The sequence below is a fragment of the Elgaria multicarinata genome, chromosome 3, assembly GCF_023053635.1.
Source record: "Elgaria multicarinata webbii isolate HBS135686 ecotype San Diego chromosome 3, rElgMul1.1.pri, whole genome shotgun sequence".
NCBI lineage: Eukaryota > Metazoa > Chordata > Lepidosauria > Squamata > Anguidae > Elgaria > Elgaria multicarinata.
In genome coordinates this window covers 10,576,942-10,594,610 of record NC_086173.1, presented here as the reverse complement: position 1 = coordinate 10,594,610, position 17,669 = coordinate 10,576,942, and the positions used below count along the sequence as shown (strand labels likewise).

At 46.4% G+C, this 17,669-nt stretch overlaps 1 protein-coding gene across 4 annotated transcripts in view; it reads left to right on the top strand.

Annotated features, from left to right (window-relative positions):
* The window catches only part of HDAC7 (histone deacetylase 7), a 266,746-nt gene that overhangs the window by 170,468 nt on the left and 78,609 nt on the right, over positions 1-17,669 (top strand). For all 4 annotated transcript variants that reach the window (XM_063119277.1, XM_063119279.1, XM_063119276.1 and 1 more), the window contains 2 exons: positions 4,376-4,572; positions 8,030-8,120. In XM_063119277.1, coding sequence (XP_062975347.1) covers positions 4,376-4,572; positions 8,030-8,120 — 288 coding nt within the window. The remainder of the gene's footprint in view (positions 1-4,375; positions 4,573-8,029; positions 8,121-17,669) is intronic.

Here is a 17,669-nt window from a genome sequence, read left to right as displayed (position 1 = left end):
CCAGATATCTGTGTGTTTATCCACTCACATGTTGTGTCTATATGAGACCCGTTCAAAAGTCTATAATGTTATTGAGTCCTCGATCCGTTGCATTCCGAACCTATTTATACAGTTGGCCCGACGTACCGAGGCAAAGTGGAATATTTTAACCAAGTCTTGAGCCAGCCTTGCTACTTGGACAGGGCTGAGGCTTCTCTGTTTTTCTTCCTTCAGTGGAGCCTCTTTATATTTGATCTGGCTGGGGATGGTGTGTGTGTGTGTGTGTGCACGCACGTCTTCTTGTGTGTGTTTTCACTTTGGCTGTTCTCCCAAGGATCAGCTTTTAGTACAGAAGCTGTCCGATGGTATCAGACGCTACCAAAGCGAGCGATTTGCTGGCTGTCAGGGCGGTTTTGGTGGGCTTGTTCATAAGTGTCTGGAGGGAGAGGATGCGATTAGTGGTTTTGCTTCTCAGGGCGGCATCTGAAGCCGGTTGACTTACGGTGCGAGTTGATAGCTAGTTGGGAGTTTATGTAAGGAAGCCCCAGTTTAACCGAGGCTAAGTATTACTCTGAATCCAATTGCCGCCACCCACGAACCAGAGCCTGTGCCAAAGGGATCCCAATTTTGTCCTGAGAAATGCCCGGGGTTACAAAAGAAACCTAATACCAAAATGGTATGGGAACAGACAGAGAAATTACATATGTATATCACTCAATCTGGCTCATCTGATTGCCGAATTTGAAGATTGCACCAAGCAGGGCACACAATGCTTTCCTGCTTATCTCCCTACTCATAAGGAATAGAATATTTCCCCCCTCTTTTTAATGAAAGCTGAGGTTCCCGGGATGCTCTCTTCTGCCCCAGGGATTGAATACTGCTCTGTGGGATATTGTCAGACATGCACTGAATATGTTCAACTTGTAATACAGCCAAAGGCCATGATCCCCCCCCCCCCGCCACAAAAGATGAGTTGCTCTTAAATCCCACTGAAACCAATGAGGCCAGTTAGTTGTTCTTCTGGCTAACCCGTCTCATTGGTTTCAGTGGGACTGTCTTGAGCATGACTAGTTTATTGATTGATTGCATTTTTATACCGCCCAATAGCCGAAGCTCTCTGGACGATTTACAGAAATTAAAACCGGAGAAACCATTCAAAATATAAAACAAACAGTATAAACACATAATATAAAATACAGTATAAAAACACAGCCAGGGTTTTATTTTCTTTCAATTGGGCAGTTTTCCCCTGCTTCTGCTGAATCTTTTGTGAGAACAACATTTGTAGATTCTTAAGTCTCTTTGAGTTACTGGCCAGGAGGGGGGGATTGTGAACAAATGGGTTGGATCCCTATGAAATCATTCTTGGAGTAGACCCATTGAAATCAGTGGAGCTGTAGTCATGACTAACTTCATTCCCATTGATTTCAGTGGGTCTATGAGTAAATCTGGATCCAGCCCAACGTCTCCAGTCCTGGAATGATTAATTGACGGACAGGGTTGCTGGATTGATTTACTGACTGATTTAAAAGAATTCTAAGACGCCATTCAGTTAGCACATCCAAGCTGGCTGGGAATTGTGTTTGCGATTCATAAAACCATTGCCTTCAGTGATCTCTGGTGTTTCTGGCCCCAAAGATTCAGTTTTTCTTCCTCTCAAGCCTGTAGTCATGACCCAGTCCCCCTAGTCTCCTGTCCCTCAAATGACATATGTCCCTAACACTACACTTCTCCTCTACAACATATATAAACCTGCCCATTCATTGGGGTTGTCTTCTAAGGCCCTGCTCCTGGTGACACCACCGTACTTTGGAAGTTGTGTTGGCTGGCTAACGGGGAAAAGGCCTTTTGTAGGGAATAGAATCCCCATCCTAGAGATGCGTGTTTGGCATCTCCCCTACTGTCTCTTAGGCACCAACTGAGACGGCCATAGTTCAGTGGTAGAGAAGCTGCTTCTCGTGTAGAACGCCCCAGGTTCGATCCCTGGCTTCTCCAGGCAAGGCTGTGAAAATTCCTGCCTGAAAGCTTGGAGGAACGCTGTGAGGCAGTGCCAATACTACTTGGCTAGGTGGATCAAGGGCCAACTCAGTATCAGGCATCCTACATTCCTATTATCTTGTGCTTTTGGAGAGTAATAAACGGGATCTCTTTGGGATTTAGCTGCCTGCATGTCTTGTTGTCGACGGTTTAGCTACTATATGTGCGTATGTGTGTTAGATGATTAGTTTAGTTTTTACGGGGTACGTTCCATTTTGGATTGGAAGTTGCTTTAAAGACGTTGTGGTGGAAAGGTGGGGTGTAAACGTTTCAAACAAAGACAAAGCAGCTGGGAGAACATATCAGGGATCGAGTGGTGAGGAAGCATGCATATATGCCTTGTGCAAAATTACGTGTTTTCTTTTGTGCATAATTTGTTCTGCATTCAGAATGTCTGGATTCGTTAGGTTTTTTCCCTAACTAATTTTACAGAATCTGGGTTGTGGGCAATTTGTAAAATTTTACTCTCTATATAAACCAGTTAAACATTTTCAGACTTTCTGCTTTCAAAAGGCCCCTGACTTGTTCTACAAGGAACCCCTCTACATGTTACAGAATATTCAAGGATGTGATTCAGGGTGCACTGCACTGGGCAGCCTTAGAAGAGCCTCATTATCACCCTACATGAACTTAAAATGCTTCCTAGAACAGCCTTTTCCATCCTGGTGCTTGAAATGTCTTAGGGCTACAACTCCCATCATTCCAGTCATCGGGCCAATGACAATTGTTAGCTGGGGATGATGGGAGTTGTAGCCCCAACACATTAGGAGGGCACCTGATTGGGGAAGACTGCCCTAGAACTAGGGACCGAAGGATCAGTCTTATTTGTGGTCTGTGTCCATTTCATATGTGTTCATTCATTTAGGTCCATTCTGCCGCACTTCCACATTAATGCACGATTTATAAAGAAATCCATGCTAAAATTCATACATAAAGACGAAATACATAATTTTGTACGTGTTTTCTCCCAAAATGCACAGTTAAGAATATATTTTACCTCAACATATACATTTCTAACTTCTCTGCCCCCAACCGAAATACGCATTAAAATGGCATTTTGGTACATTAACTTTTAAAATTAAAATGTTAAGAAATATACAAAATAAATAACTAATAAGGCATGTACTAGAGTAAATAATTGTACAAATACGTAAGTTATAATAGATGAATTCCGACTAATGAAAATAATGAATATGGATGAATCCTATCCTGGAATTTTATCATTCCAAAATGAAACAACCGTGCCCCATTTTTCAATACTCAAACATTTGATTCTCTCTTGTGCTTATACAGCAATGTCCCGTATCTGGGGAAAAACCAGACAATTTTGTTAACTTTTTCCTTTTCTTTTTGAGCTGAAAACTATATCACAAAATTTGGAGCAGCATGAAATCTGAATTCAATTTCAGAGAAGCTTTCGGGGGCTTCATTACAGTGGTGGGTGGGGTTGAAGGCAAATTAAGGTGGGGCCAAGATGCCAAAAATACCAGGGCATATTAGCTTGAAGCTCTTAGAACGAACGCTTAAGAGAGGTACCAACCTTTTAGAATGAGGAAAAGACTGCATAAAAGATGGGAAACACCAAATGATTGGTCGTTGGGGTTGGGGGGAGGTAGCAAGGGGATGGAGAAGGGATGGAGCCATCTGGGGAGCACTGGGACCCCAGACTGGCCGAATTTGGCCCATGAGCCAAATTCTATCCCCTGATTTATATTATTATTATTATTATTATTATTATTATTATTATTATTATTATTATTTACATTTATATACCACCCCATAGCAGAAGCTCTCTGGGTGGTTTACAAAAGTTTACAAAAGTTAAAAACAGTGAACATTAAAAACAAATATACTAAATTTAAAACCATAAAAGGCATAAAATACAAACAAAAACAGACAATATCCATTTAAAACAACTATTCTGGAGGCAGTTAAAAATTCAGCATATGAGATTAAATGCTGTTAAATGCCTGGGAGAAGAGAAAAGTATTGACCGGGCGCCAAAAAGATCACAATGTTGACACCAGGCGAGCCTCGTCGGGGAGATAATTCCATAATTGGGGGGCCACCACTGAAAAGGCCCTCTCCCTTGTTGCCATTCTGTGAGCTTCCCTCGGAGTAGGCACCCGGAGGAGGACCTTAGATGTTGAGTGTAGTGTACGGGTAGGTTCATGTTGGGAGAGGTGTTGCATCAGGTATTGTGGTCCCAAGCCGTGTAAGGGAAGGGCCAGTGTAGCAGGAAAAGGAAGCTCAAAGAGTGTCTCTCGGCCACATCTCAACTTCTGTTGGGCCTTGTTGTTTTGGTGGAAGAGGCCCAGATGGGCAGCTACTGAGCAGCATCCCCTTTGTATCTCAACAGCTGCCGTGAAGCTCTGCGTCTCCTTGCGGGTCCCCCAGACCATCCCCATGGACCTGCGGATTGGACAGCGTCTCGCCAAATCCGGCCCCGACACTGCCTTGTTGGCCCTGAAGCAGACGCAGCAGCTGCAACACCAACTCTTCCTGGCGAGCTTGCACCAGCAGCAAGTGGAACAGCTCACCTACCCGCACCTGCGGGTGAGTATGTCGTGCTTTCTCAGGACCTGGGCTGGGGAAGCGGGTGCCATGTGCTCCCCACCGGGGCTCGTTTCAGGGCAGCTTTGTCTCCCTTCCCTTTCCCAGTTCTTTGGCAGCACAACTGGCACAGTTGTGAACACTTGAGGGTGACTCGGAAGCCATGGACGCAATCAGTATTTCCTGGAATAACAAACTAGTGCTGTGCCGAATATTTTGATTATTCGAAAAATACGAACTCTGGTGAAAGAGGCTGGGAGAGTTGAGAATTTTGGAGAACATTCTCCTTGGGGAGGGGGGGGGGACAGTTTTTCTTTTTTCTTTTCCCTTTCTAAACACCCTCAGCACTTGCAGGAGCCCAGGAGTTCTTCCTGAATGCCTATTGGAGAGGGCAGGGTCACGTGGTCTCTAAGAGGCGTTCAGGAAGAACTCCTGGGCTTTTCCAAGTGCCGGGGGTGGTTTTTGTTTTATTATTTATTTATTTATTTTATTACATTTATATACCGCCTCCCAGCCGAAGCTCTCTGGGCGGTTTACAACAATTAAAAATAGTAGACATTAAAAGTATACAAAAAATTTAAAAAACATAAAAACAGTATAAAAACAACAACAGTATTCATTTAAAACAACAATCCTGGGGTCCATTAAAAGAAACTTAACGTTATTAAATGCTGTTAAAATGCTGTTAAAATGCCTGGGAGAAGAGAAAGGTCTTGACCTGGCGCCGAAAAGATAACAACGTTGGCGCCAGGCGAGCCTTATCGGGAAGATCATTCTTTTTAATAAAAAATAGAAAGACCCCACCCCCAAAAACCCAATGGGCTACACTTCTAAAATATATGTGGAAATGCTGTCCCCCTCCCCAAGGAGAAAATGCTCCTCCTCCCTGCAAAAGAGGCAGAAACAAAACAAAACAATTCCTTTTTCGTAGGGAGAGAAAAACTTCCCGAAATAGGGGGCAGGATTCGTCACAGCATTATAACAAGCCCGAAACCAGGGGTAACCAAACTGATGTCCTCTAGATGTACAACTCTCAAACACTTTGGCATTGTTGGATGGGACTGATGGGAGTTGTAGTCCCAAAGATGTAGAAGGCATCAGGTTGCCTACCCCCTTCCCTAAACTCACTGGAACCTCTGGTTCCCACAGATGTTAATAACTGATGGCAAGATCAAGGGCCCTTGAGTCGCTTCTCTTTTGCCATGGTATTGTTAGGCAATGCGGAGTTTGAGCCCTGAGTCCTGTTAAGGGTATGTGTGTGAGGAATCGTCTATTTACTCACTGTGCCATTAGGATGACTGAGTGAGAACCGAGGCAGGTGGTGGTGGTGGTGGTAGAGACAGCTACAAGACCTTCATGCTAGAAGGGGCAGAATATGTAGCCCTCCAGATCTTGTTGAACTGCAAGTCCCGTCACCCCTAGTCAGCATAGCCAATGGTGAGGTGTGATGGGAGTTGCAGACCAACAACATCTGGATGGCCACAAGTTCCCCATCCCTGCTCTAGGGGAGAAAACCCTCTGGGAAGAACCCTCCTAACCCAAGACAGGTGACCAGGAGGAGCCAATCACCTCCCACTTTCTTGTAGAGCCCCATCAGACATGAACTCAGGAGGGTGGAGGCCAGTAGGGCATACAGTATGTTCCTCCTGCAGTGCTCTGGTAACAATTTCTCTACTTGGGGCTTTCCAGATGTTTTGGACTATATATCCCACCTGCATTGGGGCTACGGTCAGGGATGATGAGAGTTGTAGTCCACAACATCTGGGGGGCACTGGTTTGGAGAAGACGGCGATCCCATGCCTTGGATCCTTCCCTTGCTGGTGACATTCCCCCCCGCCCCAGAAGGTGGATCAACTCCGACATGGGAAGGAGCCATGGTGTGTTCTCCCCCCACAGAAGCACAGTCTTCCTACATTAGAGAGAGGTGTATGAAAGAGTGAAAGGGGATTCTGCAGAACCCTTGGGGAAGCTGTTACTGATCTTTAGTCTAATCAAAAGATCGCCAACGGAAGCCACTTAGCGGCTTAGCCTGCTGATTGCTTCATCTGCTCACTTGTTACCACAGCAGCGTCCTGAGCTAAATGAGGAGGAGCCCACGCCATGGTTGCCTATGAGCTCCCCCACGTAGCTGACTGGCTATGATGATGCAGGGTGTTCCCAGACGTTCTTCACTGTTGATGGAGAAGGTGTCGGCAATAAACAACACATTGAGGCAAATGAGATGTCAGGTGGGGAAATCCTCAGACAGGGAGTCAGGATGGTAGCTTAGTGGTAGAGCCCCTGTTTTGCATCCAGAAGGTCCCAGGTTCTATTCCTGGCATCTCCAGGAACGGCTGGGAAAGGGTCCTGTCTGAAACCTTGCAGAGCCACTGATGCTCAGTGTTGACAACACTGGGCTGAATGGACCAAAGTTCTGATTCTGTATAAGGCAGCTTCCTGGGTGTGACAGGAAGCGATGTCTCCCATTGGCGAAAGAGGCAAAGGGAGGGATGTCAGCTGAGTTGAAAGGCCTACTGTGGTAGAGGAACTGAAAGAGAGGGGAACCATGATAGAGTGGTTGAAGGAACTGGGGGACAGAATGGGTGGTGCACTGAGAAACAAATCTGAAGGAAGGGTGGCTCCAGATGCTTTCTGCTTTCCACACAAATAGTACCAGGATCTGCTTTGCACCTGCTTTCCACACAAATAGTCCTAGGATCTATCTCTGGCATCTCCAATTGAAAGGATCAGGTTGCAGGAGATCTCTGGAGAGGTCCCACCAGTCGGAGATGGATGGACAAAGGTAGCATCCTACCTGCTGGGCCTATTTTGGTCATCGCTTCTGAAAATGAACGTGGCTGGTTGACGGCAGGCGTTTGGAAGCTTTGAATTTCTTCTGTAACCCTGGGATGTTTGAGTCACTGCGGGTGGGAGAAACGTAGTCTCAGCTGGGAATCGTGTTGTTTCCTGAGCTGCCTCTAGGGGTGGGTGTCCCTTTGATCCCCCTATCCTGGAAACTGGAGTCTCTTGGCCTCTGGAATTAACCTCCAGACAAGTCACACCAGGTATGGGCAGAAGATAGAACTCTTTAGTGACTTTCACTAGTTTGTCAAGGATTTCGAACTCCTGGTTGTTTAACCATAGCAGCAGCAAAATTACACCCACCCTGAATTATATGGCCACCATGAAGAAAGCTTGAGATGGCTAGGAGTCGTGTTTTGTGCAGAAGGGCTGTGAGCTTTGCTCAGTCCTGTTGCTCCAAACCAATGTTTGGGCTCAGATGTCTCGACTTCTAAGCGTACGTCTTTTGCACCCTGTTAAGTAGTGGGTCTACTTAAATAAATAAATAAATGAGATCCCACGGGTCTCAAATCTTCCTGCCCTGGGATCATGCCATGTAATGCTTCCTTCCTGGTTGAAGACGTTAATTGACCCCGCCTTGGAATGTTTGTTTAATCTCTTTTTTTCTCTCCGTGTCCAGGTGCCGATGGAGCCACCGCCCCAAGATTCCGTACCTGGGAAGCAGGAACAGGAGCTGCGGCTGCTGTTGAATAAAGACAAAAGCAAACGCAGTAAGAGCACAATCTCTCTTTCTCACTGCCCCCTTTGTACCTTGTTGTCATACCAGGAATTGAGAGCCAGTGTGGTGTAGTTGCTAGAGTGTTGGACTGGGAGTCGGGAGATCCAGGTTCTAGTCCCCACTCTGTCATGGAAGCTCACTGGGTGACTTTGGGCCAATCACAGACTCTCAGCCCAACCTACCTCAGAGGGTTGTTGTTGTGAGGATAAAATGAAGAGAAGGTTTATGTATGCTGCCTTGGGTTCCTTGGAGGAAAAAGGGTGAGATATGATGATGATGATGATGATGATGATGATGATGATGATGATAATGGACAGGCACAATACAGCTGCAAAAATAGTTCTTCAACAACTGGCCATCAAATGCAACCTCATCAAACAACCTACACCACACTATACATACTCGCATGAAACAATCTTGGGAAATGCAGGTCATAAAATATACCGGGGCACAACAATTCATACAGACAAGATAATACCTTGCAATGAATCAGACATAACAAGTTATAGACCAAAAAAAGAAAGACACACTTGCCTCATCGACAGAGCAATACCTAATGACAAAATTGTAGAAAAGGAAAAGAGAGAAAAATTTATACCAATTGAATGGTTTGCACCTCCTGTATTAACATGTTGTCATTAACTGGGACTTTTTGCTACATTGGTGTGTGGTTTTTTTGGACCCAATACCCCAGATGTGCAGTGTAGGGGTGTGCACGGACCCCACATCCTCTTCTCTTCCAGATTCACAACTTCCGGATCGGGTCCACTCCGCTCTGCCTATAGTCTGCTCCGGTTCGCTGCGAAGCTCCTGATCCGGATCGGAGCTCCGCTTTTCCCCCCATAGACTTGCATTGAAATCCAAAAAAGCCTACAACTTTTTTTCTGTTAATGTTAGAAAGCTCAAACTTGGCACCATGATAGCTTATCCATGTATACACATGCATGCCAAGCCTCAAGCAAATCCGAGCCTCCCCTGATTTTGGGGGAATTTTTGAAAATCAGACACCTCATTTTCAGACATGGGATTTTCTACAACATTTTGACAGATAAAAAACTTTGAAGCAGGCACCCTCACAGATGCCATCTAGATCCACATTCATGGCAAGTTTCAAGCAAATCCCATTATCCCCAGATTTTTGGCGGGGGTTTAACCTTTTAACTCACCCCAAATCAAGTCACATGCTAGAACTCCGTCAATTTTCACGTTAGAAATGTCAAATTAGGCACCATGACACCTGATGCATGTATACACATGCATGCCAAGCCTCAAGCAAATCCAAGCCTCCCCTGATTTTGGGAGAATTTTTGAAAATTGGACACCCTAGTATCTCAGGGATTTAAAGCTGCAGACAGCTCAATGGGGCCATTTCAAAGGAAATCCCAACATGCCATGAATTGGGGAGTAGATAACCCTAAATATGAATCTTCTTCCACACTTGAAAAATTTATTTGGAACTTCAAAAAGTCTAAGTGAGCGCAGGAAGGACTTATCCCGAGTCAAAGCAAGACACACACAAACCATCCCTGCGAGGCGGGCACAGAGGAGGAGAACAGGCAGCACTGGGAGCAAGCATGCTGGAGGCTTCTGGGGTTGAACCACAAAGCCCATCATGTAGTACAGCTCTCAGGCACCAGGCGGGCAGAAAGACAGGCAGAGATATGCTATAGATCTATGGGTCAGTCCCGGCAGATGCCCCACCACAGCAGCACCCAGGGGGGCAGGCAGCAGACATTTCTGGGGGCACAAGGAAGTGAGCCAAGGATTGTTTGTTTCAAAGCCAGCAGTAATGCATTGCAAACCAACCCTGCGAGGCGGGCACATTGGAGGAGGACTGGGAGCAAGCATGCCGGAGGCTGGTGGGCACGAACCACAAAGCCCATCATGTAGTGCAACTCCCAGGCACCAGGCGGGCAGAGAGGCAGGCAGAGATATGCCATAGATCTATGGGGGAGTCAGTCTCGGCAGATGCCCCACCACAGCAGCACCCCGGGGGGAAGGCAGGCAGGCAGGCAGCAGACATTTTTGGGGGCACAAGGAGGTGAGCCAAGGATTGTTTGTTTCAAAGCCAGCAGTAATGCATTGCAAACCAACCCTGCGAGGTGGGAGCAGCACAGAGTGATGCCTTTTCTTTTGCATCCCATAAGGCTAGGAGGATAAGAGTAAAGCTTTGTGATCTTTGCTTCAGAGTTGATTGACTGCATTGTGATCATCACAGCCATTATTAAAAAACAACAAAATAATAACGTTAATAATAGCAGTACTAATTAATATTAATAGCAATAATAATAATAATAACAACAACAATAAGGAGTTGAACCACAATGAAAGCCTGCCTGACTTCACTGAAGAGGAAAAGCCAGGAGAGCTTGGGCTATGGGGTGTATAAATATAAAATGTAATAAATAAATAAATAAACAAAGGAGGGGTGGAATTAAAAGCAGCAGTGTTGCTGAATAAACAACAAGAAGAATTTTTTTAAAAAAGACTATGTCTGTCTTTTACCAGTAAGAGGAAAGTGGGCGTGCCCAGGGGGAGGGGGATATGCCAATTTGACTGGCCCTAAGTAAGTACTAGTCTTTAAGAAGCTACCTGTCACTTCGACTCATGACAGGCATTAGCTTCTAGAAGTTCTAGACTGTTTGTTTAAGCTTTGGAGTGTTTGGATGACCCTCCAAGGGCAGGACAGTGTGTGCACTGGGCACGTCCACATGCCCTAGGGGACCTCATCCCCTTGCATCACATCTATTCAGTTGCTCACCAAGGTTAGGGTGGGTAGCAGTGCTGTGTTTCCTATCTGTTATTTATTTGCTTAGTATATGATTTCAGGTTGTGTTTGTGCATTTGATGGGGCTACGGTTTTAAAAAAACACTGGGGAAAGTCCGTTCAGAGACTAAGAAAGAGAAGTTTCCCAGTATCCCAAGTTACTAAGTATCCCGTTTTGCCTATCCCCCCATCAACTTTGGGATTGGAGGATGCTTCATCAGGTGATCATGACTGGGAGTTGAATCTGCCTCTCAGCACTTCAAAAAGGTACCTCTCCCGCTTTTTTTACCCTATTTTTAAAAAAATTATAGCAAGCAAACTGCACCATGCAGAGTGCTGAAAATAGGCTCAAAATGACCCCCACCCACGACTCTAAGCACACCGAGTTTCAAATAGTTAGTTTGAAAAACAAAAAAGTTATCCACCAATCTTTTCTGCAATGCAATCCTATGGGTGAAAACATCAAAAATGGCGGGCGGATCGCTCTGTGAAAAGAGGAGCGCTCCGCTTATGGTCGCCTCTCTTCGCTATGCTTCTCCAGCCCCCCGATTTGCTTCTCCTCCGCCTCAGGCGGAGGAGGATCACCCCAATTCGCGGTTGCTTCTCCGATCCTAAGCAAAGCAGATCATACCCCTAGTGCAGTGTTTTGTTTTAACACCATTCACTTTAATTGAGATTTAAGTGAACCCATTGGCATTTTTGCAAAACTCTTAAACGCAAAATGTTCTACGTGTAGAGAAAGAGTGGAGGAGTTGCAACACTACAGCGCAGACTTCCCCAACCTAGTGCCCTCCAGATGTTTTGGACTACCACTCCCATCAGCCCCAGACAACATAATCAGGGATGGTGGGAGTTGTAGTCCAAAACATCTGGAGGGTACCAGCTTGGGGAAGACCGCTACAAAACAAGGGAATTCCTGGAATGTGAAATGGAGCGGGTTAAGGGAGGGGAGGGAGTGGAATTACATACCTTTAAAAAAAATCCTAAGGAATTTGTTGCGCCTGCAAATGCGTAGAAGGTTTAAACCAGGAATTGGGGAGGGGGGGACGAAAACAAGGAAAACCACCCTCCTTTTCCTCCAGTGCTATTTTTCTCAAACCTTCCTATCACTAATTACATCTCTTCCTGTCTGTCTGGAATGCAGGAATCGTGATAAGGCTGGTTGAACATAGCTGTAGCTTTGTGAGTGTACGTAGACACATGGGTGGTTTTTTTTTTTTTTTAATCTATACAAATATGCAGATATCATAACGTCGGCCAAAAAAACAAAAAATCCCACCAGCATTGAGAAACTTGTCAATCGAGGGCTTGTCTGCTTTTGTAATAACAGATTTCTGCCTGCAGCGCTGATTTGAGGGAGATACAGCTCCCACCTACTGTGGCTTTTGCACCATAGTGGAACTTGTCGAGGAACGGCTGTCAGTGCCGTTCAAACCGGGCTGCTTCGATAATTCCATTGCTGCAGCATCACAGCATGCTAAAATAATGTTTGCTGGTTGAGCGTCTGGCTTTCTTTACAAGGGCCCAGTTTTGTGGGATACAAAACGTTTCTCCTTCCTTCCACCCCCGGGACTATTACGTTGTTCGCAAATCTGAGGGCTGCACGTGCACTGGCCGAATCCAGAATGTTGTGGCCAGGTAATGAGATGAGCCGAAAAGAGAGTGATAAATCAATCACTTCATAGAAGACACCGAGCCGTGGCGTGTTTCCAGCCGAGGTGCTCTACGTCCGAGAACACTAAGGACATCGGCAGGGAGAAATGTTTCCCTTCCATACTCAGCCTTGATCTGCCGCTGTGGCCCAGTTAGGGAGAGCGCATAAATGCAGAGGTTCCGGAGATCCCAGGAATTTGCACGTCTCTGAGAAGGGATCATAAGTCAGCAGGAGATCACCTGATCTGGATGCAGAAGGTCCCAGGTTCAATCGCCGGTATCTCCAGCTGCGGGAGAAGATGTGAATGGTGGAGGATAAAGCCATCTGTAAAGCTCATGATGGCTACTGACGACTACTACTCATTGATGGCTACTACTCAGGATGGCTATATATTATCTCCAGTGTCAGAGGCAGGATACTGGGGAACAGAAGCTATTGTGTTCATGTCCTGCTTGTGGGCTTCCCATTGGGGCAGCTCGTTGGCCACTGTGTGAACTGAAGGCTGGAGCAGATAAAGCCTTTCTTTCTTTGTTTATTTATTTATTTATTGCATTCATATACCGCCCCATAGCCAAAGCTCTATGGGCGGTTTACAAAACAGTGGATCAAACCCACTGGATCATTTGTTCTGATCCAGTGGGTCTGATCCACTGCCGGTCAGCCTGGAAAGTACTGAGCTAGGAAGACAAATAACCTGGCTTGGTACAAGGCAGATCCCTGTGTCCAGTGGAGAGGCCGAGCACCATCTCTCATCTTCAGGACTGTATACAAGCTGTTCTTAATAAGAGAGGCCCCACTTTTATAACCTCGAGCTGCCTCCTATAGAAACCAACTTTCTCTGCCTTACTGCTGTTTTAAATTTCTCGCCGGGACTTGATCTTTTATATCAATGGCACATGTTTGCTGGCGAGCAAGTCCCGTTGAGTTTGGTGGGCTTATTCTCAAGCTAGCGGGCACAGGGTTGCAGCCTCAGATCTTTATTTTCTCCTTCTTCTGATAAGCGCCCACTTATTGAAACCTCTGGCACTTCTGGGGGGAAACCCGAAGTGAGTGCCAAGAAAAGCTGAACTGAACAACTTGTTTGCATGTATGTAGATTTGCACATATCTGCTTATTTTGCATGCTTCTGTTTCTGCTAATCATAGAAAGGGGCAGAACTATATGGGACACTTGAGTGCCAACTTTAGACCAGCTCTGACTCCCTCCTTCACCACTGATAGGTGCCTAGAGGTTCAGCCTTGACACGCAGGGCTGGCACCAACTGTAGACATGATCAGGCACTTGTCAAGGGCCCACATGCCAGCAGGAGCTCACCGACCGGATCCCCCTGGACTTGCTGCCCCTCTTCACCGTTGCAACCTGTGTGTTCACCTGCCTCTCACTCTGTCCTGGACATTGGTGGTGGCGATGAGGAGGAGCAGTTGTTGCCGCTGCCTAATTGCTCACTGGCTCTCTGCCTGCCAAGCAAGGGAGTGGGAGCCAGGCTGACGAGAAAGAGAAGGAGGAGCTGGAGCAGTCAGCGCCAATGGCCCATTGATGGTTTCTTGCCCAGGGTTTTGCATTGGACAAGGCCCCAGCGTAAGGTCGAGAACTGGCTGTCCAAATGGGCCACCAGCTGTCTGGAGTTATAAGCTCTGCCAGAGCCTCGCTGGAGGACTCTCCCTTCATTCCTGCCCTCTTCATGTGACTTGTTCCAGTATCAGAGGCATTAAGCCTATATACTGCATACCAGTTGCTGGGGAGCATGGGTGGGAGGGGGCTGTTGCACCATCTCCTGCTTGCGGGTTCCTGATCGACAGCTGGTGGGCCACTGTGTGAACAGAAGACTGGACTATAGGTGGACCCTTGGTCTGATCCAGCCTGGCTTTTCTTCTGCTCTTCTACTTTGTGGTCTGGCTTATGTGGGCACATATGTGGCAAGCTGATGTGCAAGCAAACAAGCTTTCGAGGCAAGGGAGTGTTCCTTGATGCTGTTGGGCCCCTTATTGAATTGCAGCGCTGCAAGGTAAGCAGTGAGCCGTGCCGCTCACCCCGTTGCCCTGTGACAGGATATCCCGTGTCTCAGACATTCCTGGCAGAAGTCTACCCTGGCTTGCCATGAAACCACCCTGCAAAGACAGCCTAGAACTTCCCCATTCTACGTCAGACTCTAAGCTGGACCACTCTTGAGCAATGGCTCACACATTCCTGGAGCAGCATGGTTGTTGCTTCTCAAGCTTTGGATCTCATGCTGCTCCAGGGAAGGAGGAAGCCTGGCAGGGGTGTTGCCAGGCCTGGGCTCATGAGGAAAGAAGGGAGCTTGGAACTGTGGGCTGGGCAGATGATGTCTCCCAGACTGCAGGGCTAAGTACTGACACGCTCCACCCGTCTGGTGTGATTCCAGGCATCCCAGGAAGCGTGAGGCCAAGACCCAAGAAGCAGCAACCACAGTGCTTCGGTGATGTATGAACCAGAGACCATCCCCATGAGCTGGTCCTGGACTCTCCTTGCCAGGAGGTGTCTAGGCAAGCCTGGGTGCCTCGCCGCAGGAATGTCCTTAGGTACAGGATGTCCTTTCTCAGTTAAGTGGAATGAACTACATGGCACAGGAGTTCCCTTGCATCTCTTTGACTCATTTTTGTGATTGCATTGCTGGTAATGTTGAAGCTGATGCCAGCTATAGTCACTTAGTTTGCTATTGCGGAGCTGATTTTTTTAAAACAACAACAACCTCAGTGTGTGGGGTTGGGGTGAGTGGAGGGGAGGAGACAAATTGGAATCATTGGGATTCCTGGGGAGAGGGGTCCTGGTTGGAATCCGCCCCCACCCCGGCGCCCATTCCTCTCATTGCAAACAGGAGGTGGAAGGGAAGTGGGTTCAATCCAGCTCAGGTTTCCCAGCACCAGCTTTTTTTTTTTTTTTTTTTTTTAAAAAAAGCTATGAAAGAGCAAACAATGACACAACATGACATGCCTGGCAGGTGTGCCTATCCAACCTATAGGTTGAGTGTGGGCTGTCATTGAACCATGGGTTGCTGTTGAATTGTAGGTTGTTTTGTTATGTGAACCCAGCTGTGCTAAGAAACCATGGTCACAAGCAACCCACAGTTCATAAGTCAACAAAAACTATGGGTCCTCTTCATGGGTCGTTCATGATTCACGCAACACAACAGCCTACGGTTCAAGGATAACCCATACTCAGCCAATACTCCGGCTTGTCATGTTGTGTGAATCAGGCCATAGTGACCAATGCTATGTCTAGCTTGGCCCTTACTGGCCTGTCCTAAGGTTCAGCCTGGATATCGCTTCCTGTAGATCAAAGTACCTAGGGAGATTGTGGGCTCACCCACACTAGAGGCATTCAAGAGGCAGCTGGACAAGCATCTGTCAGGGATGCTTTAGGGTGGATTCCTGCATTGAGCAGGGGGTTGGACTCGATGGCCTTGTAGGCCCCTTCCAACTCTGCTATTCTATGATTCTATGATTCTAAGCTACAGCTTCTTCTTGTCCTTGCTGGGCAGAATGAATGGTTTCTTCTTGCTCTCTTCTTCCTGGCATCCTTTACGTAGGGATGGGGAATGTGTGACCCTCCAGATGTTTGTGGACTGCAACTCCCATCATCCCTCACCATAGGCTGTGCTGGCTAGGGCTGATGGGGAGTTGGAGTCCACCAACATCAAGGAGGGGGCACATATTCCCCACCCCTGCTTTAAAACAGTGCACAGAACTACAGAACGTAGAAGTTCATACACCATCTGAACACAATGTATTGACCAACAGTGTTGACATAGGTCAAGCGAATCTGGCTCCTTGACAAATCCTGCTTGCCCAGATGCATAATAAATGGATGCTCAAATGGTTCTGGCGCCAAAGTGATAATAGATCTCCTTGTAGTACTGCACTTAAAATTGATTTTGGGAGTTTTATAGCCAGCCTATAGCATAAGAACATAAGAAGAGCCCTGCTGGATCAGACCAAGGGTCCATCTAGTCCAGAACTCTGTTCACACAGTCACCAACATCCTTTGACCAGGAATCCATAAGCAGGACAGGAGTGCAATAGCATCCTCCTGCCCATGTTCCCCAACAACTAGTGTATATAAATGATGATGATGATGATGATGATGATAATAATAATAATGATAGTAATAGTAATAGTAATGGCTTGCTGCCTCTGCTTTTGGAGGAAGCAATGCTGGTAGATTCTGCTAGTGTGTCTACGGGCACAATCCTATGCATGTTTAGACAGAAAAAAGGCCTAGCATTCCCCAGGCAGCAGTCAGTTCACTTGGAATGTGGGCCAAGAAAAATACTTTGGAATAGAATGACTAGTGCATCTTATTTATATTATATTTTCACTTTCCGTTCAAGGACTTCAAGGTGGCATACGGAGTTGTTCATATTGGTAGTGGCAGCCAGGGCATCAGTCCCCATCTGCCCTCTGCCATCTAGTGTCTAGTTCTGGAAGTGCACCTTCCTGCAAAATCATTTCCTCTTCCTTAAAATTGCCATTATTCAAAAAACTTCTCCCTTCGCCTCAGCCTACGGGATGTGGCGCTTTCCTCTCCAAATGTTCTTACGCAGCAGGTGTCCCCAGCCCCCCACATATTCAGAAACGGAGAGTGCTTCTTCTCGCATCCCTTTCCAAACCCAGAGATATGAACCTTTAGACAAACTGTTGATAGCCAAGTGTGACCAGGAGAGAAATCTTCTGAACAATGGAAGAGTTTCTGAAATCAGAACTTCCATGAGACAGATCATGTGTGTGCATGAGCATGCATGTACATACAGAGAAATATGTCTTAGTGCGCCGTTTTCAACATGCATCTTTCAGACAAAGGAATGATTCCCAAAGTTACACCCAGTGTTTATATATATATATATGCATGCAAAGCAGCCCTGGAAATCATCGAATCTGCATAAAATCATAAGAAATTCAATCATAGGCTGTCATGCACACATCTCTTCCTAGCTAGATGCTGCTAGTTCTGTTTTAGGTGGTGGTGGTAATATTGTATATAGATCCAGTCACACATCTCCTGCATCACACGATTATACTGAATGGGTTTGACCCTAAAAAAAAAAGTATTCCTTAAAAAAAGGAAAAGAAATCATTATGAAATAGCATAATATGAATGGAAGA